This window comes from Dysidea avara, chromosome 7 (genome assembly GCF_963678975.1).
Source record: "Dysidea avara chromosome 7, odDysAvar1.4, whole genome shotgun sequence".
Lineage (NCBI taxonomy): Eukaryota > Metazoa > Porifera > Demospongiae > Dictyoceratida > Dysideidae > Dysidea > Dysidea avara.
Genome location: NC_089278.1, coordinates 2,706,427 through 2,730,580, shown reverse-complemented (window position 1 = coordinate 2,730,580; position 24,154 = coordinate 2,706,427). Strand labels below are relative to the sequence as shown.

The window sequence follows — 24,154 nt, the reverse complement described above, 5'->3', positions numbered from 1 at the left end:
TAAGATTACAGTCAGACTGCACAAGTCAATGATAAAGGACCAAGATTATTATAAAACATAATATACTAAGTTGCCGGTATATAATTATATTAACATTCATTTCTTGGCCTCACCAGATAATTAGCTCCTTTAAATACCAGTCACTTTTAGTTTAATGGACCTGTCTTTTTTGTATAGCCAAGCTGTTTTTGTTTGGGGTAGCTGTATTGTATCATAAATCAGTTATCACTCTGGGTTTTTTAGGCATAGCACGTGGCACACGATTCATTGACAAGACTGTCTTATAGGGATACCATCTAAAACAACAATTTAGACATTAAAGTAAAATGGTCTTTGTAAAGAGGTGGTCTTGTTAGAAGATGGTCTTTATAAAGAGGTGACCACTAATTGAAATTACTATTCCATTCCACTGAATCAAAAATCGCTATTATTATCATCATCATTACAGCCATTGCTTTCATGACCGCCACCTTTGATTTCATAACTTTTTTCACCCAGGCTCTTTGAAGGCTGCACCCTTTTATACAGCTTGGCTGTTTTGCATGGATGTAGGAGTAGCTATCACCTACAAAAACACAAGATGCAAAAACAAAACACAACAAACTATACATACACATCAGTAGTTGACAAGTGGGAGGTGAACAGAGCATGTACCTGCGTGCCGATCAGTTTGTGTTTTGTACTTCAGGTTGATGTGTCAAATTTTGTACAATCATCTGAGGCCTCTAAGAAGTAACACAGATAGTGCACTGAAGCACAGAGCATTTGGTGTGCCTGGGCCCTGGGTAAGGGATGACAATTACTTGGTAAATTTTTTTGATACCAGAAGAAATCATCTTTTCTGAGGTGTAGACCAGATGTTACTAGTGGAGTGTTACTTTGGTGACATGACCGCAGCACCTAGCTTTATGGGTCACCAACACCCAACCTGGTACAGGAAAATAATATTGATGGACCATGCCAGTCCATGCAACTGGACACTTTCACACGCTCTATGTAGCCAATGAATATATATTATTTTTCTATTTTATTCGGTGCACATTGTTTAAAGAGATTGGTACTGCAATGATTTTGATAATTGTGATGCTTTGCATGTAGGTACCATGGATGGCAATGCCTGAAGTGAAAAAGGCAATACATGGCACAAGATATGAGAGATTGGTCTGACTATCATAATGTGAAACTGCAATGGCCATCCACATTCTAAAAACTAGCTTGTGGTTACATGGAGCCCAGTTATTGCAGCCTACACTATGTAGGTACAGTGGTTAATGTAGTCACTAATACACATCAACTAATGACTGTATACAAGCAAGTGTATGTTCTATTAGAGTGCATTACACATGTTTTGTCTCTCACATTCCATTCCTTCAATTAGTGTATCTAACATAATTTTCTTTTACAGCTGTAATTATATGCATTACAAATACAAGAAATGTACAGTGGTTATTTACAAATAAGTGTTAGCTTTATTAATAAAAATTGCCAAACAATTCCTGATAATCAAACACACAAAATTCACTTGCTATAAATTTATAAAAATCAACTACTTGTATTTAGTTTTGCTGCTCTTCATTACTGACTGAATAATGGACTGGATAGTCATAAGGATCTGGGTAGTAAGTGGTAAGACTAGAGTAGAAATTGACTAGAGCCGGGTTTATGGCAGTTGGGAAAGATTGCAGTGATGTGAAAGATGGCAGCGACTCAATTGGCAGACCTAGAATACCACCAATAGTGTACATATCATACACTGTATGGTACTAACCATGCCGGTGGGTTTGGAGGAGGGAAGATAATGGGTAATGGGTTGGATACAATTGATGGTATTAAATTCTGCTCAATTATCTGATCTGCATATCTGAAGTCTGCACAAGGTCTGTCCTCGAAACCTCTAGCCAAGGGGTTGTGTTTCACCTTCAATTGTGTTAACTAGAGGTAAAGATTGATTACATTCTACATAATTAGTGATATGATTTTTTGTGATGTAATTACCTGTGGTGAAAGGTAAGACTTGAAGTTACAGTAATAAAGGTAGTGACTGGGAATCTAAAGACATAGCTTGCTTTCTCAGCATCATTTTGGGGGTTGCATTCTTCACCATACGTTTCTTCAATGTGTACCTCCACCAAATATTTGTGCATTGTGTGTAATAAAACCTGATAGTGATAGACATCAGAAAGTGTATCAACAACATTGTACTCATGTCTCCATTCTTGCTTCTTGAATAGTGTGTCAACTTCATGCACTTAAAATCTAATGGACGATTATTCAAGTGCTCTCCCAGTGCAGGGGTAAATGGGTGCAGATACTTCATTCGACTTTTGTCGTGCCTCACATCCGTTCTGTTAATGCTGTGCCACCTGGAGTCCGTATATTTGTATCTTAAACTGTCAGCACAAACTATGTGCATTTCAACAGTATAAAGAGTTCCTGACTTGAGTCCCGATGAAGTAACGACAACAAATGGAAACATCTTCCTGTAAAAACATGTATATAGCTATAAGTGTGGCATATATATTCACAATAATCATTACCTGCCAGGTTTGGTCAAAATCATTTCATTACCAACGAGGTAGAACTGTTTCCACAATTCCGGCGTTCTCCTGTAAGGAAACATGAACTGTCTGTCCCGATCCGCTTGACACTTCAGTTCCGCCTTCGGACAATCTGAGTAGTAATAATTGACCTTGTAATTGACAATACTGGCACGATTTAATAAGTTGACACTGACTTACGTCGATGCGGTGTCACGACGATTTTCGCATTCACCACTGATGGCGCTTAATCCTGACTGCTGCTACTGCAGCTGCTACTACTACTTGAGTAGGTAGGAATAGAGGACATCAACGAGACTTCTGAGGTGCTGCGATAGCTTTCCAGCATAGCTTGAGTTGACAAGCAAGCCATCTTAAAAACGGCTACGTTTAACTTTAAAGACAGCCGCACAGTTTTCAATTTATTTGTTGCTTGAATTAACACGTTTGTCTGTCCTGCAAAATCTGCCACAGCCAGCAAGTGGTGACGTAATTAACTTGAGTGAAGCGGTACTTTGGTGACCCACTCGTTAATTTCTAAGAATAATGTGGCGGCCTACTTTGAAGGTCACAACCTCAACACATACCAGCTATACTCAACATCTCCTTTGACAACTGATCAAGCAGAGCTCACGCATATTATACTACACGTAACTAATCTATAAGGGGGGGAATCAGCTGTCCCTGGGACTAATTAATTACTCTGTTCCAGCAGCAGGTCCCTTGGCTGTAAGTACATATTTAAACCACCTGCTGGGATTACCATGCATGTCACTGTGAGCATGCAAAATACACATGAAGTATGATACTATGTCACAGGCAGCCTCCTGTATTCATGTCTGGAATATAATCAAGCTGGCAGTGTATAATATGTGGAAATCATTAGCCACTGCATGCATCACAGCATAGCTATGTATAGTCCATGACCTGCTACTGTGTATGGGTACTTAAAGTCTGAGCCAGTATAGGACACCTGGACACTTCTTATTGGGCTTTAGTATGTAAACTGACCTGGAAAGGTAGGACACCTCAATAATTAGGATCCTTGGTTGATTCAAAGGTGCAATTTTGCCATTTTTAATACACGTACGTCTACTTTTAAACTGTAACAATTGAGCAAACCAACCAAGGCTGAAGATCATTGTTATAGAAGTGCATGTGATAACACAATTGTGCTTCATTAAAAGGCTCACCAGAAATACACAACAGTTTTAAACAGCTTGTATGGCTTGTTTAAAATTTGCACATACATATTTTAAAATGGTAAGATTACAAAAACTGCTGTATTGAGCTATATAACAAATTATGTACATCACATTGTCACGCAGGCCTGTCACGGCGTACCCAGGAGGGGGGTTCGGGGGTTCTGAAGAACCGCCCTCTTGGAAAAAAGCTCCACAATTTCAGTAAAAAGGTTTATAATTTAATCAAAAAGGTCCACAATTTTAGTGTACAAGTCCAAATTTTCAGGAGCAAAAGTCCATTAGCTACAGTTTACTAGATACCACTAATAAGAAGCGAAATTAAGTGCTCCGAGTAACTCATCTTAAACAATGAAATTTACACATTGCATGGAGTTGAAGCATGGATGCTATTTGTGGGCTCTGCATGGAGGGGCTTTTCCACCAAAATCTTTAATGAAAGCTTGGTTTAGACAATCTACATGTAAATTAAGTAGCTTTTTAAAAAAAAATGTAATTGTGACTGCTCTATTAGAGTGATTGTTCTATTAGAATGATTGACTGCTCTATTACAGTATCTGGATCTTGCTTTGCATTTAATACAAGCACTGGATACCTAAAAAAATGTTATTTTATTATATAGAATTTTTTTTAAATATTCTTTATGCTATTTTAAGGTTATTTATACACAATTTCAGAGATATGGACTTTTCAGACTTATGGACCACCCCTGGTCTCAAGGGGTTTGGATAACTGAGGTTCCACTGTACTCCAAATACATATATATTGCAATTGAACATAATTAGGTTGCTCTACTCAGGAATTTGTACCAAGCAGCCATAACTGACAAATTTGGAAGCTTTCAAGAAATATTGCAAACTTATCAGTAACATACAGCAACCAATCTAATGGCATATTTATGGTGACAGAATTTCAAATTTCTTCTTTACATTTTGCATGCATGTTATTTAGCTACACTGTGCATAAGTGGATCATTCTCAGTGTTAAGTGGTTGAAAAAATATAGTGATTGAATTGCAATAAAAACTACTTCTGTTGTTCTGCTAATTGTTGCTTTGCCAGCATTAGAAATTTGGATGCAGTTTTGTGCGTTGGCTCCAACTCTAATACAGCTGAGAATAATTTTATAGCTTCTGTATATTGTTTCTGCTCTGCCATGACAACAGCCAAGTTGTGCATGGCCATAGTATGATTTGGACTATGGCTCAACACTGCAGAATATGTCTACACAAAATTTAATATGACAATGAGTATAAATCCATTTCATTATCAGGCTTACCTTTTCAGCTAGGCGCAGTTGCTTCACGTTTGTGTAGCAGTCCCCAAGTAACAACATTGCCTTCACATTACTAGTAGGTATCTACAGTACAGTAGTTCACAGGTGCATGCTGCAGAAGTGCTTGCTTACCTTCTTCAAGTACTCTATAGCTGTATTATACTCATTTCTTGTAGAGTAAAGGAGACCAAGAACATAAGCAGTACCTTGATGCGAATGATTTAGCTGTAGTAGAAACCAGTAAATGTGTTATCTGAGTAATATAGACTTTTACTTCTAATGTCTTCTTGAACCACTGTTCGGCTTTCTCTAACTGGGATGTATCAGTGTAGAGGATTCCTAAGTTGTATGTCACTCTCCAATCAGATGGTGCTAGTTGAATTAGTTGAAGAAAACTGGCACACACAAGAGTATAATTGTACATTTGAAGCAAAAGCTGTCTCACATAGTTTCTGACTCTTCCCAGTTTTTACTGTCCTTCAACAGTAATGCTAGGTTAAATAAACTAGCAATATGTCCAGGATTTAATTTGACAGCATGACGAAAATATTTCTCTGCTTGTTTATTATCTTTTAACCTGATATAAACTGTCCCTAGCTGCATAGCATAGTAACTATTCAGAACACAATGATCCTTACATTGTAATAAGCATCCGTATATTTGGGGTTGTAGTAGATAGCTTTCTCATAAGCTAATTTAGCCTCTTCTATCCTACAATGATACTATGTATAGTGTACAAAGTTTCTGCTGCCTCACTTATTTAGTTTTAAAAGTGTGTCAGCTTTATTGATATATACTTCAACAAAGTCTTGCTTCATTGACAGTGCTGTGTTATATAACTAGGTGAATACATTGCTGATATCATGACTGGATCACATGAGCTGTGCGATACCTGCAGGGCTTCCTCTAATCTGCTGTCATTTAGCTTAACCAAGTTGGCCAGGTTGAAGTAGAGATTGATATAGTTGGGTGCTATACGAAATGTCTTCTGTTTCTTAATGTCTGGCATTAACTTGACTGCTTCATTATAAGCCTTTGGTAATTGTGTTATATAGCTACAAGATTATTAATGGCCACAATATCAATTACCTCTTCTGCTAGTTGATATTTGTCTTGCGCTTTTCTCACACGACCAAGATTGATGAATGCTCCAACATCATCTGGTTGAATCTGAGAAGCTAGAAGAAACATCTGCTCAGCTTCAGATAGCCTTCCACTGTTTTCGTAAACATGGCCAAGATTGTTATGGATTTTCCCATTGTTTGGATTCATCTTAACAGCTACTGTAAACAGTGTTTCATCAGATAGCCTGCACAATATTACATAAGTATTTAACATTTAGTAAACAAAGTTACCAGTCTCTGTTTCTGACAATAGTCTTGATGGAATAAAATATCAGTATGTGAGTTAGTGCAATGACAACAATCATCCGTAACTTTGGCCTGTGGGGAATGGAAAATATACATTGGCACATATGTACAGGAATATTACTTATAGTTAATGATGATACTCATTCCATAGGAGGCCAGTATACAGAACCCCATACTGGGGACATATAGTATTCGTTCTGCCACTACAAATCCAACAGGGAAGAAGAGATTGGAGGCAGGAAGAAATGGAAACACCAATAATGACAGTCCCTATAGTACATACATAGAAACTGGATTACATATAGTACCAATAGACGATATATCAATACCATGGATATGATTCTCCAGCCATTGGTACATGCCCTAAATAATGCATGTAAACTGAGCACTGCCAGTCCAAGGAATGTTGCCAGTGTTGCAAGATTACGAGGATCAGCAAGTGATTGTACAACAGGGACTGTTCCCATTGTCCAGTCAGCACACAACCAACTTGGGAAGAACAACAACTGCATGTTCACGTAACACAAGTAGAGCCATGTAAGCTGTCGATGAGGTGTGGGCAAGCCCACTGCTGGATTGTCATGACTAGAGCAGGCCAACATTACACCATAGTTGTGTACATATAAACACTCACATTGTAAATACTGGTAGCTCAGCACTCATGATTTTTACACGGGCAATCATAAAGGTGATCACAAATAGGAAAAGACAAAACCCTCGTAGGATTGTGTTTCTCAGTTTACTGGTACCATTAACAACAACGTCACTCACTACACACAGAGCAACAAATGTAATCCCTTGTTCTTTGCTGAGCACGGCACACAAACCAGCTACAATGGTCAGCAGCAACCACTTAATTCCTGCAAATGTCGTAAAATATTACAGCAATTACAATACTTTTCTGCTTACCTGTGCCCTGAGCTTTCTGGATAGCATTCTGGTATGCACAAATGCTTGCAATGAAGAAGATAGCTGAAAGGCTTTCTGCTCTACCAACAACCCCTGCAACCTTAACACAAATATTATATCAACTGATATCCTAGTTGCTTACTGCTTCACTGTGTACAGGATGGACAGCAAATAGCAGTCCAGCTATCATGGCTGGAGGTGCAGCATGAAACACGTACAAGTAACAGAACAATGTGAACAGTGTTGAGGCTATAGCATGGAGCACTACATTCCCAAGATGATAACCCATTGGATCAAGTTGATGTAGATAATAGTTAAAGCGGAACAACAGGACACAGAGTGGACGATATGATTTGTGGCTACCATCTTTGTTCATTGGTGTCCCCCAGAAGTCATCCCACCATAGGTTCGTCCAAGGGGTGGTGGGTCGCAAGTCTTGATTCTGCTCAATAGCTGACAGATCATCGAAACAAAAGCCACAGTCCAGTGTGTTCAGGTACACTAAAGTCGCGATGATGAACACACATACACAGATAAGAGTGGGCTTCATAATCCTGAAGAATGCGAAACGATATCCGTAGCCCCGCCTTCTTTAATACCTTGCTCAGTAATAATCTATTGCCTCACAGTTACACCATATCAAAATCCTTAACAAAAACTTGGTGTGGCCTAAATCTGCCACATAGTTTAGGCGTCAGCTTCGATGATGGGCGAAACCATCAAATCACTTGCTTCTAAATAATTAGCACCATCAACTAATGACGTCACGATAGCTAGCACGACAATGCAGGAGGTAAGAATACTGTACAAGTGAATGATGGGACACGCTGTGGTGATGTAGATAAAGCGGTTCAACCCTGAAGAACACGGACTGGATAAGAGCTTCAGGCTCACCAACTTCACAAAGGTACATTAACTTCTAATTATTTCGTGCATACATTAAGTACTTCTCTTTTCTTTTTGGTCATGTTCCTCTAGTTGAAAGGATGAGGTGAGTGTCCATAATATGTCTCTTAGAGTGGTGTTCTCATTTTCTCTTGATAGGTTGTAAGGTCCCTCAAGAACAGGTGAGCACCTTGTGATGTATTGAACTTGTAATTTATTTGACTTTTTTGCAGCTGCTCAAGTTTCTTGAGGGTAAGCTGTGTCCTTCTGTAGTATTTTGTGATACTTACTAGGTACATTGAATCAAATATTCAATTTTCCCAGCATGTGTAATGGTGCAGCCTGTTCACTTCTTGAAACAAACCCGAAAAGTCACTCATGAATAACTATAAACTCGTTGCTAACCACTAACTTGTTGCTAACTACTCTTGTGCTTTTCTTTGTGGCAGTTGCATACACATTGCATGCTGAAAATGAAAAACTAAAAAGGCAATTCGCCAATGTTTATACCGCCAAAGTTTTCTACTATGCAGTAGTCAGTTATAGCAGCATCCACAACATGGCTACAACACTGCTAACCAAATATTGTGGTCCAAATTTACACATACAGAAAGTTTTTAAAAATTTTCTGGGGAATCATGCCCCTAGGCCAGCAGCATTCAGCAGCATTCAGTGTTTCCCACACCAGAAAGTTGATGGTTTGTTGAATGTCTTCTTTGCCTAATGGTTGCTATATCTGAGTGTTGTATTAAAGCATGTCAATAAAAGTATACCGTTTTTTTAAGCTAGTGGCTATTGAATTAGTACCTCTGCATGTAGTAAGCAAAACAACGGCTATGAGTACATCCTAAAATGGTGTATGCTCTATTAGAGTGTTTTGTTAATGTTGCAATGTGGCCACTCCAGGACTGGGTCGTACTGATGTAGGGGATGGCATGGGAGTTGGTATGGACAGTTGTGTGTTGCCAACTCGTCACCGTGGATACTACCTTGTTCAAACAACTGACTTGTATCCTTAACAAAAACAATGACACATTATAATAGTTACCTTGACAACCAACAGCTTTTATCCCTTAGTGGATGACCCTTATTTGCAGGTAACGTTTTAAACAGTTGCTACTGTTATGGAGATAACAGTTCATGTGTTGCAGGGGAAGATAGCCTGTGCTAATGTACTCAGTGACCTCTATGCCATGGGGGTCAGTGAGTGTGACAACATGTTGATGTTGTTAGGTTAGTGTGTTACATAGGTGGAGATCATGTTTGGTAGCACATGTGGTCTACAGGTATTAGCAATGAGATGACACAACAACAGAGAGCAGTAGTTGCCCCTCAAATGATCAAAGGATTTAATGGTATGTTGGTTTGTGCATATGGTAAATCCAAAGAAGTTCACATAAAGTGAAACTCTCACTTCTGTGAGCTGGCAAAAATATCTAATGGTTAAACTGATTAATAGTGTGTACCAAACATCAAAATTTGTGGAATTTCATACACAAAAATCTGTTGTTGTTTTTTGTTTTTTCCACAATGCGAACATTTCTGGGTTTACAGTAATACAAGTAATTTGTTTGGATTAGATCTCTGTAAGGAGGCAGGGTCCAGTGTTAATGGTGGCCAATCGGTGCTCAACCCTTGGTTTATTATTGGAGGCGTGGCTTCAGCAGTTTGCAGTAAGGATGAGTTCATCATGTGAGCACGCAATGACACCATGTGACATCACATGACTTATCCATCACAGGCCCGACCAAGCTGTAGCTGGTGATGTTATTGTGCTGACCAAACCAGTAGGAACACAGATTGCGGTTAATGCTCATCAGTGGTTGGAGCAGGTGACTTTTACAAATGGGTTGTCTCCTTTTTAGTTAATACTTTTCAGCCCAAGTACTGGAGCATGATTGAGAAGGTGATCACAAAGGAAACAGGTAGAGTTTGGGAGACAGTTACATGATTGTCATTAGCAACCCTATACAGTGGTACAAGCCTACAATGCTTCAATGTACTCTATGGCTAGGCTGAATCGAAGTGCTGCTAAGTTAATGCACAAATATGGTAAGTATTACTATTAATAGACTTCACACTTCTACTCTGCTAACATCTAGAGTCTCATGGTGCAACAGATGTGACAGGATTTGGTATCCTTGGTCACCTTAGGAACTTGGCCAGTAACCAGAAACAAGACGTTTCCTTGTGTATACACACCCTACCAGGTAGCTACAGTATGGGTTGATGGTGTCTGAATTCATTTCTCGTCTTCTTTGTAACTTATCTTCTTCACAGTTTTTGGTGGGATGTTTGCTGCAGCTGAAGCAGCTGCCAGTGCTCCTGATGGTATCAACTTCAAGTTGAAGGAAGGCTTTTCAGCTGAAACTTCAGGTAAAAGATTGATACAATGAAACCTGTTTGGTCCAATCACCTTTAATTGGTCAAAAGTATCAAACAAGTGGCTGGATTAGGCGGGCCACTTTGTACACCTGTGCCATTGGATACTTATCAGCTACTGGTACACAAATAAAGGAGTTGATTTGGCTAGACTCATGTCTTTATCAGGTTTCAGTGTACATTTGAGATTTTATAAATAGCTCCAAATTCAGCTACCTCAGTTTCTCTAATAGAACATTCACCCAGCATTGTCACAAAATACTCTAATTGTTTTTATATTCCCAGGCTATAAATGTTTGGTCTTTACTTCACGTGTATTTTCTTACAGGTGGGCTAATGGTGTGCATTAGTAAGGAGAAAGCACAAGGATTCTGTGAAGAGCTACAGGTCTGCAATCATGTGTGATGTGTTGTGTACTTATTCAATGTGGCAGGCATTAGATGGAGTCCCTGCATGGATAATTGGTGATGTATTACCAGGTATAGTTGTCCCTAGGACATTCAACTATTCTATAGTAACCTTGAATTGCTAGGAAACAAGACAGCAAGTATTAAACCAGATGTCAAAATCATTGAAGTAGAAAACACTTCTCTTCCTCCATATTCACAGTAACATTGTTATCCCTTCTTCCCATCGTGTATGTTGTGTGTGTGTGTGTGTCACTTGACCAAGTTGTGAGCAGCTGCTTGGTCTCCTAGTGACAGTACTCTAAATGACGCCTACTGCTAAATTCACTGGAGGCAGTCAGGCTGATACTGAGGTGTACAACACATACTCTCTTACACCATTAAAGGGTTTGTATTGTATTTTTTTAATATATATATATATATATATTTGACGACTTTTGTGATACACTTTGTCAACACGACTGCAAGAGGACTGCCTGACCAGCAAAATGACAATGCTGAAGATTTATATACTCTAATAGAACAGTCACAAGATTTATAAAAAGAAAGCATTAGTCAGCATTTTTCTTGTGTCTCAGTTTATAACTCGTGATCTTACTACTGTGCCAAGTTTTTTTGTATGTATAAATAAGGTGGTTGAACTGCAGAAGGCCTAATTCTGATGAAATGTGACATGGCTAGGAGGCCCCTGCTCCCAGAGGTCAACCCTCTCACATTAGAAACTTCATCTGTCCTTTCACATAAATCTAATATTGTGGATGTCACACCTAACCAAATGATAACAAACTCAGATAGCCACACATGATGTGTGTTCTCTGCAAGACGCTGTTCACAATGTTAACCTCGTTTAATTATTTCAAGCTTCAGAAGTAATTTAATGGTCAATATTTTTGCAATTTTGAATTAGCACTGAAAAATTTACATGATTTCACTGAAAATTTTGTCTACGGAATTATTGAGGATGTGTAACCTCAATTCTTCTCCAAGCTTCCCTTTGTTATCTCCATCACTTGGTAGATGTCAACAGTCTCTCCTACACAATAATAAATTTATTAGTAACACACATCTAAGTTAGACTACAACCTTGTGATATCCCTTGTGATTTGGCCAGTCCCAGAGGATTTGAAGGAGTACAACAATCCATCGTGACCTCCTTCCTTAGTACCTTGTCAATGTCCACAGCACTGAAGAATGCTACAGACTGGTAGAGAAGAAGCTACAACATGCTTTATGTATGGCCTAGTCATTTAGTGTAGAAAAGTACCAAGAGCATATTCAACTACTCTAATAGAACATACACCAATGTTTAAAAATACTCCAATTGAACAGTCATGTTCAATTTCCAATAAATAAGGGTCTACTGTATTCTGGAAGACTTACATTATTGTAGGACGGTCTAATTATAATACATTCAGCAAGCACAGTACTAAGCAGCACAAGGTACAAAATGCCACTCAACTTACTTGTGGTAGGTCATTCATTCCCAGCTTGTACGCAAACATTGATCTGGTCAACAGGTTGGTAATCTGCAGAGCAAGTGCAGCACGATAGCAATCCTCACTTCTCACCAAATACCGCACCTGTTCACAATTCCATATAGTGCCCACATTCCCTCATGAAGCAGCCTCACCTCATCATGAATACTGATACAAAATCTGGCATCAATCTGATAACACTCTATTAACCACCTCATACAAACCAACATCATATGAAGGTAATCGACGGCTGATGACTGCACCACCCAGTTCACACGACTGGTCATATACTGTTAGTTTGGTTACATGATATCTTAACATAACATCTGGTGACTTACCTGAGTGCCAACATATTGTGGTTTAAGAGCCCTACTAATCTTACAACCTAGTACTGGTGTGGATGGGTCTGATGAAGTTGCAATCTCCTCCAGTTTGTTGAACATGTGTGACTCACTGTTACCATAACAACTAGCAGTAACTACAGCAGTCATAGTGGCTACTTAATAACACACCTTCCATTTGACCAATAAGATTGCTTGATGATGCGTGGCATGTACTTGTATCTACAGCAATATCACTACACAAACAGGTTCTATAGCTACTGCCCACCTGCTGTTGCTACTGTCTCGTAGAAATAAATCTCTTAGCTTCCTATACTGTTTCCAGTCAATGGAAAAGTCCTCAGTTACCTTGATGTCATAATCTTTTGCCAGTTGTATACCACGTTTGCTCAGTACATATCTGTAACATGAATAGCCTAGCTACCCGTTACTATGGTACATACAACTACACACCGTCTTGTTCCCTTAGTTGCTGCATAGAGTACACTAGCCTTCTCTTCTGCTTCTTCCTTGGAGAGGTTTGAGTTAAATTGCCTAAGCAATTGAATAGCAAATTTGTTGCCTGCTCCATAGATACGGCCATAGTTGAATACCTACAGAATAAATATTATAAAGATAAGCTGTACAGGTGGTTTGTCTACGATATCATAAGTTCTGGCTACTTTTAAGCACCTGTGCACTTAGTTTCCTTGGTCAACTCCAAAACTGACCACTTTTTGCATGGTGCTTACTTTGGCTTGGTCTCTGGTGATGCCAATAGTACTGGCAGTCTTGGAATGTAGATCAGTACCCTCACTCTTTTTACCTTGTAGAGTCATCCAGCCAACTGCAGTGGAACCTAATATGGGAATAGTTGACATGCGTCACAGACTACCACACAGGCAGAAAGGTAGCTGCTGTGTACACAGTCACACCTACCCAGTATAACACACCTGTGCTCTACTCAGGTGCTACAAGGCATGCCAGAATTTGGTTACCTAACTAATACCAGGCCCCAAGTGCATTTATGTGCACACACACAAACCTTTGGCCAACATGCTAACACGGTCATGCCTGTGTTTCCCTGGTTAACACTAACTACCCTGGGCTGCTTCCCCAGCAGACAGCAGGTCACCTTTTAAGAAGCTGTGGAGTAATGTGAGTAAAGTTTTCTTGTTCAAAGAAACAACAGCAACTGGGCATAACCACATGCACACATCCATGAAAGACATACACTGCACATGTACCATGTAAACCAGCAAAATGAGCATCACCAATAACAGATGCTATCCACAATTCTTGACTATCCACATCAGCTCCAACCAAATGATATCCATCAGGAGCTTGTACCAAAGACTTTAGTTCAGACCCAACTCTATTCTCCTAGAGTCACAGTATAGTTGAGACCAGCATAACATACAAGTACTAGTACCTTAGGGTTGCTAGCAGTCAACCAAGTCGATTCAACACCTCGTCTGGTGACTGTCCCAGCAGTGATCAACTGTGGCAGTATACAGCCTACCCTAAGACAGGACAATAATGTAAAAGTCGTCATGGTGATCACTAAAACCTTAAAAAGAAAATTCTAGCAGATTGAACTGTCACACTAGAAGGGTGTACACCTACCTGTGTAGTGGTTGATCATTATCAGTCCACACCACATATTGGCCCCTGGTCAATGTGACTATGACATTTGGTGATGACATCATCAATGTATCACCTGATACGATCACGGCTAGACCTCCAAAATGATATCATGCTATTCAACATCAAAATCCTCCGCCCTTCTTCTCCAGCTTGTGAATACAATGTCCCATCATCCATTTTATTGAGGAAGTTGTGGGACAATGGATTGCCAACATTATTTAATGGACCATCCTATATAACAGCAATGTATTATTACTATTATTACTAACTAATAATCAACCTTGTGAGGTAGACGGTAAAATAGTGCCTTTTGGCCCATTGGTTCTAACACTATCTCATCATCTGGTGGATGACTAGGTCCACTTGAGATCTGTTCATCGTAGTTATCACGGCTTTCATTGACATAATCAAATAAATGGTCAAAATAAAAATCTGAATCAACTTCTTTGTTGGCTTTGTTAGTTATGGATTTAGATCGGATGCCCTTCACCACTAGGTAGCCCCACCCCTTTGTGCTGTGGTGGTAAAGGGGATAACCATTCCAAGTCATCTTCAACAAATAAGGAGACATCCTAGTCTGAGCTGTCAATAGTACAGGACCTGGTTCATGTCCTTCATCATGTGGCTTCAAACACAATTTACGATACCAACTGAAATTATAGAGTACTAGAATGATAAATAATTATACTTCCATCTCACTTTGGGTAGCCAGGCATATGGACAGCTCTTCTAGCTAATGGTGCACTGCTGGAGATGATAAACTCACATTCTTCTTCGTTACAGTCACTCTCTGACTGACTAGTAATCTTTTCCATTACTTCCTTCATTTGCTTTTTTGTTTGTTTACCTCGGAAGTTCTTTACTGACCAGTCAAGATTAGTCAGCCAGATATCCTTTTTGTACCTAAAAATAAAAGCAATCTTGAGTGACTGTTCTATAAGAGTGTTTCACCAACCTGTCGTCATGCTGGTAAGTGATTGCATTGTTTGCCAAAGTTACTAACTTCTTTTTCATTTCCTCCATAACATCTTCATACACCCACTCACAGTTATGCACATACCTGGTCCACTGCTCATTCACAGGAAGGTAAGCAGTGCCCATTTCTAGCATGCCAGCCAGTGTGACAGGATGAGAGCAATGATCTTGAAATTGTGGGAACACTGCACAGAACAACTTCTGAGTGCACCAGACATCATCACAACAATACTGCATTAATTCCTGAAGTGTTGTCAACAGAAGGTGGACATTGTATTGATAAACCACACACACTACTAGTGTATGCACAAATGCACACCACAAACACATCCACACATACAATGCTGACCTGAAAATGATCTCTGATTACACTCATACTCTCAGTAACAAACATGTCACGAGTTGACTTATCCATCTTCCCACCACAGTGTAGCCAGTAGGTGCTAAGCAGGTCCCCTGGTGAACTTACATAATACCAGTTTTGTTTCCAAGCATTATCACCCTCTTGCCCCCAAGGTTCTTTACCAAAACGACGTTTCCATAATAACTTTTGATCAGCAGTTTGGCCAGCAACACAAGTATGCAAGCTGAGAGTGTCAAGGAATCTGACGTTGGAGTTCTAAAAATGGTATATATACAAATGATTACCTGTTGAGTGAACACACACACACAGTATACTTCACCTTAATGTTGTACTGTTCCTTAACTCTTGCCCGATCATAACAGACATTGTGCCCAATGATCAACCCTGCCTCTTCAGGGAAGCCCCCTAAGGAAATAAGTTCATCGGACACACCTCCACTCTTGTGCAGATAATCGTCCTCTCCTGAAGCAAGTCTCTTGCTCACCCAGGAGTACCAGTGTGTTGGTGAAGTAGCTACTGCAAGAGTAGGAGCACAACCTTCTTGTACACACACTTCAACATCCAATACTAGACAATCTTCTTCTGGAGATGACACACGAGTTTGTCTGCCATCATGTTCATAACGAGTCCATCCTTCAGCCATTGACCACTTAGCTGGAGATGGAGGTAGCTTAGCTCCCAACATTTTATTGACAAGTTTCATGTATGGCTCAAGTTGTTTGCTAGCTATTTGATAGAAATGATCATTAATATTTTTACCATGCAAGCTGGGCAACTGTAGTTGTACATCTTCCAGTGGTGGCACCTTCTTATCACTCAGTCCATGTCGAGTTAGCTCCTGTTGACTCTTCTCAACGGAGGCTGGATTCCACTGTACATTATCTGTTCCACCAAATATTTGTTCATGCAAAAACTTGGATAGCATCTGAATTCCATTGGGGCCAATTCTCTCTTTACTACAGCTAACACTTGAGCTACTGAAGTGAGTTAGTGATTCCCATCTCGTGCTAGTTCGAATGCAGCGAAGAAAAGTAACTGCTTGTAGGACACGTGAGGCCTGAATCGTGAGCATTAGAAGGCGGTGTGCATTAAATAGAACGCCATACTGAAACGATGACTTCTCCTACAGCTGGAATTAACATGCAGGACCTCGAGGTCGAAGAGTTAAATATCACGTCTGCTGTGCTGACGGCCGGAGCAGCTCACTTTGCGAAGCACTGCAAAGCTGAGAGTGACGCGTATATGATGTGTAGAACGGGAGACAAGGATCCAAGAAAGTGTCTGGAGGAAGGGAAACGTGTGACACAATGTGGAATGGAGTTTTTCAAGCTGGTGAAGTCAACTTGTAACGAATCATTTACTGCACAATGGACATGTCTAGAGTACAACCACCACCAGTTTCAACATTGTAGGAAAACACAGAAGGAGTTTGATAACTGTATGGCAGCAAACAAGAAATAGTCACTTGACTGCCAAACAATTCTTGTATAGTAATAATACATACATGCATCATTTAGTGGATATTATAAATTCTATAGCTTTTTACTAAATCGTTTCAAGTTTTCATTTACTACATCAGATGACCACCAGTTTTTGCTTGTCTGTCCTTTGTTCTTGGCTTCAGCCTGGTACGACATGTGATAACACCACACATGTTGACTAGGTTGTGGAACTTACTGCATTGTTGACACAGGCTAAGAAGGCTCCTATCTGCTTCATACAAAGCTTGTCCTGGTAGTTGTTTTTTTGCCAACAAGATACCATGTTTGTCATGGCCGCCAGACATGGTATACCTGCAGAGGTAAGATATTGTTAGGCCAGTATACATGAAACACTCCCATCAATATATTTAGAATGTTTAAATTTCAAATGTGACCAACCAGGAGCCCACAAGCCTTGGTGTACAGTAAGTATTCTGTTTAGTTGTATGTTTTGTAATACTGTATAGCTGGAAATTTTCGAGGGATGAAAACTGTAAAATCCGATTTTCGCATTTTTTTAGTTCACAAGTCTAGAAAACCTTTGTACATTGGTAGTATATAGCTGTATGCAATCGCAACGTTTCATGATTATATTTTCACGAAGCTGCCATAATTACTCATGAAATTTTGCGAAAAATATGTCTCAAAAATTTCCAGCTTTACAGTAAAGTTTACTAGACTTGGATTGTTAAATACTTACAGGTATATACTTGTTTGTAACCACTAGATTTACTTTAGGGACATAAAATTAATTATGATAGTTGATCCTCAAATTTTGTGATCACTTCTATGGCAATCTGTGTGAAAAATGAGCAACAATAAAAATCTGTACCTCAGGCCAAGTTGTTATCTAAGGCTAATACAAACTATTAGAGTATAGAGGAGTATGTACATTTGTACAGTACCGATATTAGTACAGTGATCTTTTGCACTTATGGTACAGGTACTTGTGTACATGCAGGGCCTGGAATTATGTTTGGAAATGATCTGACAAATCCTGTTATGTGGTCAGACATACTCAATAGTACTGTACAAAAACTTTCTAAAAGTGTTCAGACATTTGCCAAAAATGGTCAGAAAATGGCAGATGTCTGACCATAATTTCAGGCTCTGAGTCATGGTAAGTCCCATGCATATGGCTGTCAGACAGTGTGGTGTGGGTAGGAAATGTACACATTCTCATCTGTTCAGTATTAGTGTGACAATTACACTGTATTTGCCTATGGTTCACTTTAACACCACTATTACCCCGCAGATTGCATCACTGACAATTTATCAGTCATAGTCTAATAACATCAACACTAAACCACTTGTGACTGTACAAAGGAATGGTTACTACGGCTCTTCCTGTGAAATAATAATGTTCTAAAACTCTGGGACCCTGTACAGCTGCTAAAAGCAACAACCATCTACATCACAAATACTTCATTCAAACCTGGATATAGTGATATCATTGGTTCATATGCACAAAGGGAATATAACAAAGGTTCATGCTTTCTTCACCATGCAAAGTAAAAAAACAGAATCCTAACTACAGAAAATTTTTCCTAGACTCAATAGATTAACACCATGGGGTGATAAGCCTTGCGTTGGCAGGATAAGCCTTTTCCATATTGACGTCAGTTAAAATGGCAATAAGTAGGGGTACTCTAGTATTGGATCCTATCAGTGATAAATGAAGATCGATTGTTTCTGTAATCCAGAAAGAAAATATCACAGTAAAATTGGCTAGCAATAAACGGAATTTGTTTATGTTTACGCTAGTTACAAAATTAAGAGCTGGTACAGTAGAAATATTACTCCATTAATGACCTAGTAATCATACCTGATTGCTGTGCCTCGATATAGGCTTTATTAATCTTGTAATAACTTATCAAAAACATTGGAAACAGCTAGTACTTGAAAATATACCCAAAATAGAAATTACCATGACATCACTATGGAAAAGGCTTATTGACAGGCCATACAAATATACCATTCTGTGTAACTTTATACCTATAACCAACACAAACGTCAGCTTACTCAGCTAGCCGTTTGCTAATAAAAAAATCCCAACTACTAAAAAGCACATCAAAAGGGTACAAGGCAAATTAGTGTGGTAACGTTCCCCACCAGCTGTCAATTTATGAATATAGATACCATGATTGTTATGTGATCTAATGGTGTGATGTACCTAAATAGTCATTTGCTGTGTACCTAAATATGCAAAAAGTTTATTGATGGAAAATGTTATCACATAGGGTACATGGCATCAATATTAAAAACCATGGGAAAAAAATAATTTGGCAAGTAAAAATATCATTAATCACCACACAATCATTGGCATGTAGGATTGGCAGGTGTAGACAAATGTGTCAATATTTACCAACTGTGCTCCCCCTACAATTTTGTGTCAGGTATGGTGGTGGGACTCAACAGCATAACTAAAATGACAACTTGAAAATCAACAAACAGAACAAAATGGTTTATCATACCACACTTATTAAGTCGGGAGTTAGCTCTAAATATTATGAACTTTCACTGTGTGATAACCGAACAGGATTGCTGTGACATTCCATGACATTAGAATTTCATGATGTATTACGACATACACTTAACTGACAGGAAAATGTATACAAGCTTAGTTGCTATGTATGCAGTAAACATCCTATTGCTTGGAAAAGTGGCAATAATGGTTACCATTAATTTCAAGCTACTGTACACAAACTGTGACTATAATTAAATGACATTTTCACTGGATTTTTGTCACTAACACGGCATCCCAAAATGAATTGCACGATTGACTATAACATGATTGCTTTTAATAATTGCAATCATGACATACGTTTTTCACAATCCCATAGTCACGTAAAGTCATCAGCAATCCACGCTGTGGTTTCATAAGTCAACTTGTCTAGAAAACATGTGTTACTAGCATACTTGAGGATAAGTGAAGGTATGTACACAGCTCAATAGCCATCTCTTTTAACCTATGTAATGATAAAGAGGCAACCCATATACCATATAGCAGTAAAGTTTGGCGAGTGAGCGGTGTTTCACCAAACTAAATCTGCCAAATCTTTCAGCCAATACAAATCTATATTTGTTACTAACAAATTTGCCAAAGCTTTTCCTTGCCAAACTCCTATTGTAGCAAATTCACCACCAAAATTTCCTGCTATGCGATAGTCAATAAGTATTCAAAACTGTAGCAACTCTGTTGGGAATAAAGTATTAAATCAACGGAAAAATTGAGGGCACTTTATATAAGCTGACTGAAAATTTCATTTCCAAAATATGTGAATAATTGCATTGTAAACAGGAAGAGTTGGTTTGCTTGTTTCTACTTTTTACATTCTGTTGGAAATGTTTGGTGGTATTACACTGTCAAAAATTACGTACTCAGTTGCTTTTTAAGTGAACTACCACCATAAAGTTTGTGATTGTCGCTGCATGAGTCAATGCATGCATCACTTACTTCCAGTGGATGGTAGAAGTGTTAGGAGCACTGGCCTGTTAAACTTACACTAAAGTCACACACTGAACAAATGTTAGCCAAATATTACAAAAGGTAGTCACTACCAATAGTCCTGTAGAACCATCTGTGACCAGAATCAAAGTCAAATCAAGCAATCAAGTAGTCCTTATAAGAGGCGATCAAGCCCTTTGGTGGTAAACTTAGTAAAATGAGAATCTATAATACTGTAAGTAAACTGCCAAGCAATCAAAACCTTATAAAGCAATCAAGCTATATTTTAGTTGATCACAAACGTTGATCCCACTTATAGCTACCCCTTGATTTAATAGCTCCATATTGCCCAGCAACATGTCTAACACTAACATTAAAGCACGCAGAGCTTTTGGTGCTCCAAATTTCAGAGTTTATTGGTAATATAGGAGCTATAGTTACACAATGCAACATGTATCATAACATATATTATGCAGGTTTGACACAAAGGTCCTACGTACGTGGTATGACTTTTCCCTGTGGTCGCACTGTGGACTTCAACTTCATTACTCGCATCATGCCTTTGTGCGGTGACTTATACAACAATACTCTGCTGCCTCCTTGAACCATCTTCGCCTGGTTGAACTAGTGCGCTTTATTTCAAAGCAAATTGATCACGTGTGAAATTCAGAAACGAGCTGAGCAACTGTCAGTAATGGAAACTGTGTAGGCTGTACAATCATAGTACAGTAATCGCAAAATCAATAGTACAGTAGTACAAATATAAGCATATTATATCATCCCTCTTGTAAACTGCAGGAGTGGTTCCGGCACTGATAGGTACCTGTCCCAAGCCTCCGGATACCTAAGCTATTATTCAGCGATTAAGCAGCCATACACAGGATGTAAGCTTAATTGTTTATTTTGTTCTAATGCATAACGATAACTGTCAGAATAAATACATCTATTCCTTTCTAGTAGCTATAGCTATACGGTTTTAAAATGATGTGGTAAATTATTATTCATTACATGACTTAGTGTGTGTACAGCTACAGTATGTTAATAAAAACATTATTTGTGAGCGTTTATTATATTATCCACTGATGCATCCACACTTCTTGACTACAGGAATCGTCATGATTTTCCCATCCACGTTTATAAATCTTACATCTTCTCCAATACTGGGTCTGCACACTGCCCGCCTCGCAGAAAATGAATACAGGCACGCTCCAGTCTTTTTACTAAATCCAAAGTGTACATTATAGTAAATCTCACTGTACATGCAAAAATCTTGTGCTTACTCTCTAGATAAACACTTTCCTGGTATGACATTATTACAACTGCCAACACATCTACCAACATCAATTATCTGCAGCAACAGAGTGATATACTATGATATGCACCCCAAGTCTGCAAGTCAGTATACCTTTTCTTGGACTGCTGGGTGATTACTGTCATTCCTTTCCAAGAATGCTTCCAGGTAACTGAACCTGTAGCAGCTGGCCTCACAGCTGCACTGCTTGATGACAGACACTGCAGTTATTCCTACACATTTAACAGCAATACAATCAGGTTATGGTTACTGACATAACCAAATAAATAATGCATGTCATATGTAGGCATGCAGTATGACTAGCCAGCTGATGATTTGATTTTGAGTTTTTAATCTTCACAGTCGATCAAGTCGTTCATCCCTACTGGAGCTGCACACTTACAATACATAACTAATCATATAACAACACACAAAAACAGACAAACACATAAATATAGGTATAGGAATACATCAAATACCAAATAAACACTATAGCAATCATAGCACATAGCTAGCTACCAAGAGTTCATTAGAAGTCCACCTGAACTAGATAGTTAAGTAACACCTCAAGCTTATATAGAATGGACTTCTAGTCAGTTTTCTATAACCAATGAAGGTATTAATTTGATAAAGGTGAACTTGCATACTCTTGGGTAGCTATATCATAGCTTACATACCATTAGGATTGGGAATTGATATGGTCTCATTTTCAACAGACACACAGTGTGATAAATCAGTACCAACATGGTCAACACCTGTGAAAACATGTGACAAAGTATTTCCTTGACTGCCCATGTCAACCACAGTAAATTAATTAAAAGTTTACAGCAATTCATTTTAAAGCAAAGTATGTCAAAGTACTTTAATTAGCAGAGTGCCCTACCATTACAGCTGCCAATACATCGACCAACATCAACTTCTTTTTCATATCTTGATGACTCAAAGAACTTCACTATATTTGACTGTCTTTTGCACTGCTTGCATACACTATACGTAAACTGGCAGTCTTCAGGAATGGTGAATTCCCGTGGACCAGTTCTCAGCTGTCTTGTTATTATTTTATAAGATGATGGCAAGCAGAGCGGCTGACATTCTGTGTCATCACCATGTGTGTGGCGCCTGTAGTAACATGACTATGGAGAAATTGTAAAAGTAATTCATACAAAGCTCAAACTGAGATACAATTACTGACCTCCATGTTATAAATGACTGCACATCTTGGCTTGTGAAGGAAGACAGGTGATAGCGTTGGATCTGCATGCAGAACTTTTAGATTAGCTAACTAGACTATAGTACTCACCATATCCTTCAAGGTGCTTGTCATTTGCCGTTATACACAATGTCTTGCATGGTACCATTGCTAGACGTATGACAACAATGTGACAAAAGCTGTTAAACTATTGTAACCTAGCTACAGCTGCTGTGTAACTCACTTTGGTTAATCTTGCCATCGGATACTGCGAAGAGAACAGCTGATACTAGAAGGAGCACTTGCATTTTCCCTGAAGGTATTTTCAAGTACAAATGTGATCTGTTATCAAGTTGGCTTCTTTTATAGCAACAATAAATTCAGATGTGTGATTGCATAATTGGATTTCCTAAGGGCTTGAATCCTTACAAATCCAAAGACCATAAAGCTGAACAGCATAGCTAATACTGCTTGAGAAAAGTAATTAGTCAAGTAGCTAGCTAATATAATCCTGCTACTTTGTAGGTCATGTGAAAACTGGTGTTCAAAACTGGACTATACCACAAATTGTAAGTGCAAATATGTCATAGTATTCATCTTAGTGGATGGTTTACAGAGCTAAGTGGTTTGACCAGACACTTCGTTTTTATTTCACTCACTTAGTTGGCTTTACACTGCTATGCATTAGAGGATAAATTAGTGCTATTTGCAGTCTAAGAATCTGTCACTACACAACACAACCCCCTCACACTGATACCTTCCCCACCCAACACATAAAACTGACTTCATCCCATAGCCATCTATCACACTGGCTACACTGAATATGACCAAAGACGTTACTACTGAGTGTTGCTTGGTGACTGATTGTGTTATAAACTTCTTAAGTTGTTCTAATGTGTATAGCACAGTACTATGAGAAATGTACTTTGTTTACAGTTAACAAACTTTTTAATACTGTCCGTTTTTTTGTTTTTTTTTACCTTTCATCAATAAACTG

At 38.8% G+C, this 24,154-nt stretch overlaps 5 protein-coding genes and 1 pseudogene across 6 annotated transcripts; 2 read left to right on the top strand and 4 right to left on the bottom strand.

Annotated features, from left to right (window-relative positions):
- Positions 1-1,390: 1,390 nt before the first annotated feature.
- On the bottom strand, positions 1,391-4,486 carry LOC136260314 (T-box transcription factor TBX2-B-like; annotated as a pseudogene).
- A 244-nt stretch (positions 4,487-4,730) lies between these two features.
- Positions 4,731-8,068, bottom strand: LOC136260311 (protein O-mannosyl-transferase TMTC3-like). Its single transcript, XM_066054003.1, has 15 exons — positions 7,436-8,068; positions 7,294-7,393; positions 7,019-7,244; positions 6,714-6,969; positions 6,506-6,654; positions 6,370-6,456; positions 6,104-6,323; positions 5,907-6,047; positions 5,771-5,853; positions 5,653-5,725; positions 5,460-5,611; positions 5,289-5,409; positions 5,147-5,239; positions 5,018-5,098; positions 4,731-4,962 (listed from the first exon to the last, which is right to left on the bottom strand). The coding sequence occupies exons 1-15, from the start codon at positions 7,841-7,843 to the stop codon at positions 4,765-4,767; spliced, it is 2,388 nt and encodes a 795-aa protein (XP_065910075.1). The 5' UTR covers positions 7,844-8,068; the 3' UTR covers positions 4,731-4,764.
- LOC136260312 (inactive selenide, water dikinase-like protein) lies at positions 7,977-11,401 on the top strand. Of its 2 annotated transcripts, XM_066054004.1 has the most exons (18): positions 7,977-8,086; positions 8,135-8,200; positions 8,272-8,284; positions 8,338-8,360; positions 8,412-8,430; positions 9,085-9,187; positions 9,242-9,275; positions 9,330-9,411; positions 9,465-9,533; positions 9,759-9,870; positions 9,920-10,010; positions 10,058-10,103; positions 10,153-10,230; positions 10,281-10,388; positions 10,459-10,554; positions 10,889-10,947; positions 10,994-11,039; positions 11,093-11,401. In XM_066054004.1, exons 6-18 carry the CDS (start codon positions 9,114-9,116, stop codon positions 11,170-11,172), a joined length of 975 nt encoding a protein of 324 aa, XP_065910076.1. In that variant the 5' UTR covers positions 7,977-8,086; positions 8,135-8,200; positions 8,272-8,284; positions 8,338-8,360; positions 8,412-8,430; positions 9,085-9,113; the 3' UTR covers positions 11,173-11,401. The 2 variants fall into 2 exon arrangements, with proteins under 2 accessions (XP_065910076.1, XP_065910077.1); XM_066054005.1 differs by lacking the exons at positions 7,977-8,086; positions 8,135-8,200; positions 8,272-8,284 and having other exon boundaries at positions 8,320-8,360.
- A 414-nt stretch (positions 11,402-11,815) lies between these two features.
- Positions 11,816-16,850, bottom strand: LOC136262056 (DNA polymerase subunit gamma-1-like). The gene is made up of 18 exons (XM_066056196.1): positions 16,068-16,850; positions 15,734-16,003; positions 15,365-15,627; positions 15,109-15,312; positions 14,690-15,059; positions 14,483-14,640; positions 14,389-14,433; positions 14,195-14,285; positions 14,010-14,145; positions 13,515-13,621; positions 13,237-13,376; positions 13,052-13,183; positions 12,955-13,005; positions 12,781-12,895; positions 12,598-12,732; positions 12,431-12,547; positions 12,051-12,168; positions 11,816-12,000 (listed from the first exon to the last, which is right to left on the bottom strand). Exons 1-18 carry the CDS (start codon positions 16,818-16,820, stop codon positions 11,939-11,941), a joined length of 3,267 nt encoding a protein of 1,088 aa, XP_065912268.1. The 5' UTR covers positions 16,821-16,850; the 3' UTR covers positions 11,816-11,938.
- An 11-nt stretch (positions 16,851-16,861) lies between these two features.
- Positions 16,862-17,209, top strand: LOC136259868 (NADH dehydrogenase [ubiquinone] 1 alpha subcomplex subunit 8-like). The gene has a single exon (XM_066053422.1). It carries the CDS (start codon positions 16,862-16,864, stop codon positions 17,207-17,209), a length of 348 nt encoding a protein of 115 aa, XP_065909494.1.
- Positions 17,210-21,570: 4,361 nt separating this feature from the next.
- LOC136262057 (uncharacterized) lies at positions 21,571-24,091 on the bottom strand. The gene is made up of 8 exons (XM_066056197.1): positions 23,402-24,091; positions 23,269-23,328; positions 23,161-23,222; positions 22,852-23,101; positions 22,646-22,723; positions 22,083-22,201; positions 21,958-22,025; positions 21,571-21,897 (listed from the first exon to the last, which is right to left on the bottom strand). The coding sequence occupies exons 1-8, from the start codon at positions 23,463-23,465 to the stop codon at positions 21,750-21,752; spliced, it is 849 nt and encodes a 282-aa protein (XP_065912269.1). The 5' UTR covers positions 23,466-24,091; the 3' UTR covers positions 21,571-21,749.
- Positions 24,092-24,154: the final 63 nt, after the last annotated feature.

Bases quoted from the DNA above. Each gene is read 5' to 3' on its own strand.
- LOC136260311 (XM_066054003.1), bottom strand. From the start codon at position 7,843: ATGAAGCCCACTCTTATCTGTGTATGTGTGTTCATCATCGCGACTTTA. The intron at 5,410-5,459 runs GTGAGACAGCTT...TGTGTGTGCCAG, and splicing joins TGGGAAGAGTCAGAAACTAT to TTTTCTTCAACTAATTCAAC. The intron at 5,099-5,146 runs GTAAGCAAGCAC...ACTGTACTGTAG, and splicing joins CTATAGAGTACTTGAAGAAG to ATACCTACTAGTAATGTGAA.
- LOC136260312 (XM_066054004.1), top strand. From the start codon at position 9,114: ATGGGAGTTGGTATGGACAGTTGTGTGTTGCCAACTCGTCACCGTGGA. The intron at 9,276-9,329 runs GTAACGTTTTAA...CATGTGTTGCAG, and splicing joins TGGATGACCCTTATTTGCAG to GGGAAGATAGCCTGTGCTAA. The intron at 10,231-10,280 runs GTAAGTATTACT...GCTAACATCTAG, and splicing joins TAAGTTAATGCACAAATATG to AGTCTCATGGTGCAACAGAT.
- LOC136262056 (XM_066056196.1), bottom strand. From the start codon at position 16,820: ATGCTCACGATTCAGGCCTCACGTGTCCTACAAGCAGTTACTTTTCTT. The intron at 14,641-14,689 runs GTTGATTATTAG...GCTGTTATATAG, and splicing joins TTTACCGTCTACCTCACAAG to GATGGTCCATTAAATAATGT. The intron at 14,146-14,194 runs GTACTAGTACTT...CTGTGACTCTAG, and splicing joins TGACTGCTAGCAACCCTAAG to GAGAATAGAGTTGGGTCTGA.
- LOC136259868 (XM_066053422.1), top strand. From the start codon at position 16,862: ATGACTTCTCCTACAGCTGGAATTAACATGCAGGACCTCGAGGTCGAA.
- LOC136262057 (XM_066056197.1), bottom strand. From the start codon at position 23,465: ATGCAAGTGCTCCTTCTAGTATCAGCTGTTCTCTTCGCAGTATCCGAT. The intron at 22,026-22,082 runs GTATACTGACTT...CTGTTGCTGCAG, and splicing joins ACCCAGCAGTCCAAGAAAAG to ATAATTGATGTTGGTAGATG. The intron at 21,898-21,957 runs GTAAGCACAAGA...CTTTGGATTTAG, and splicing joins GGAAAGTGTTTATCTAGAGA to TAAAAAGACTGGAGCGTGCC.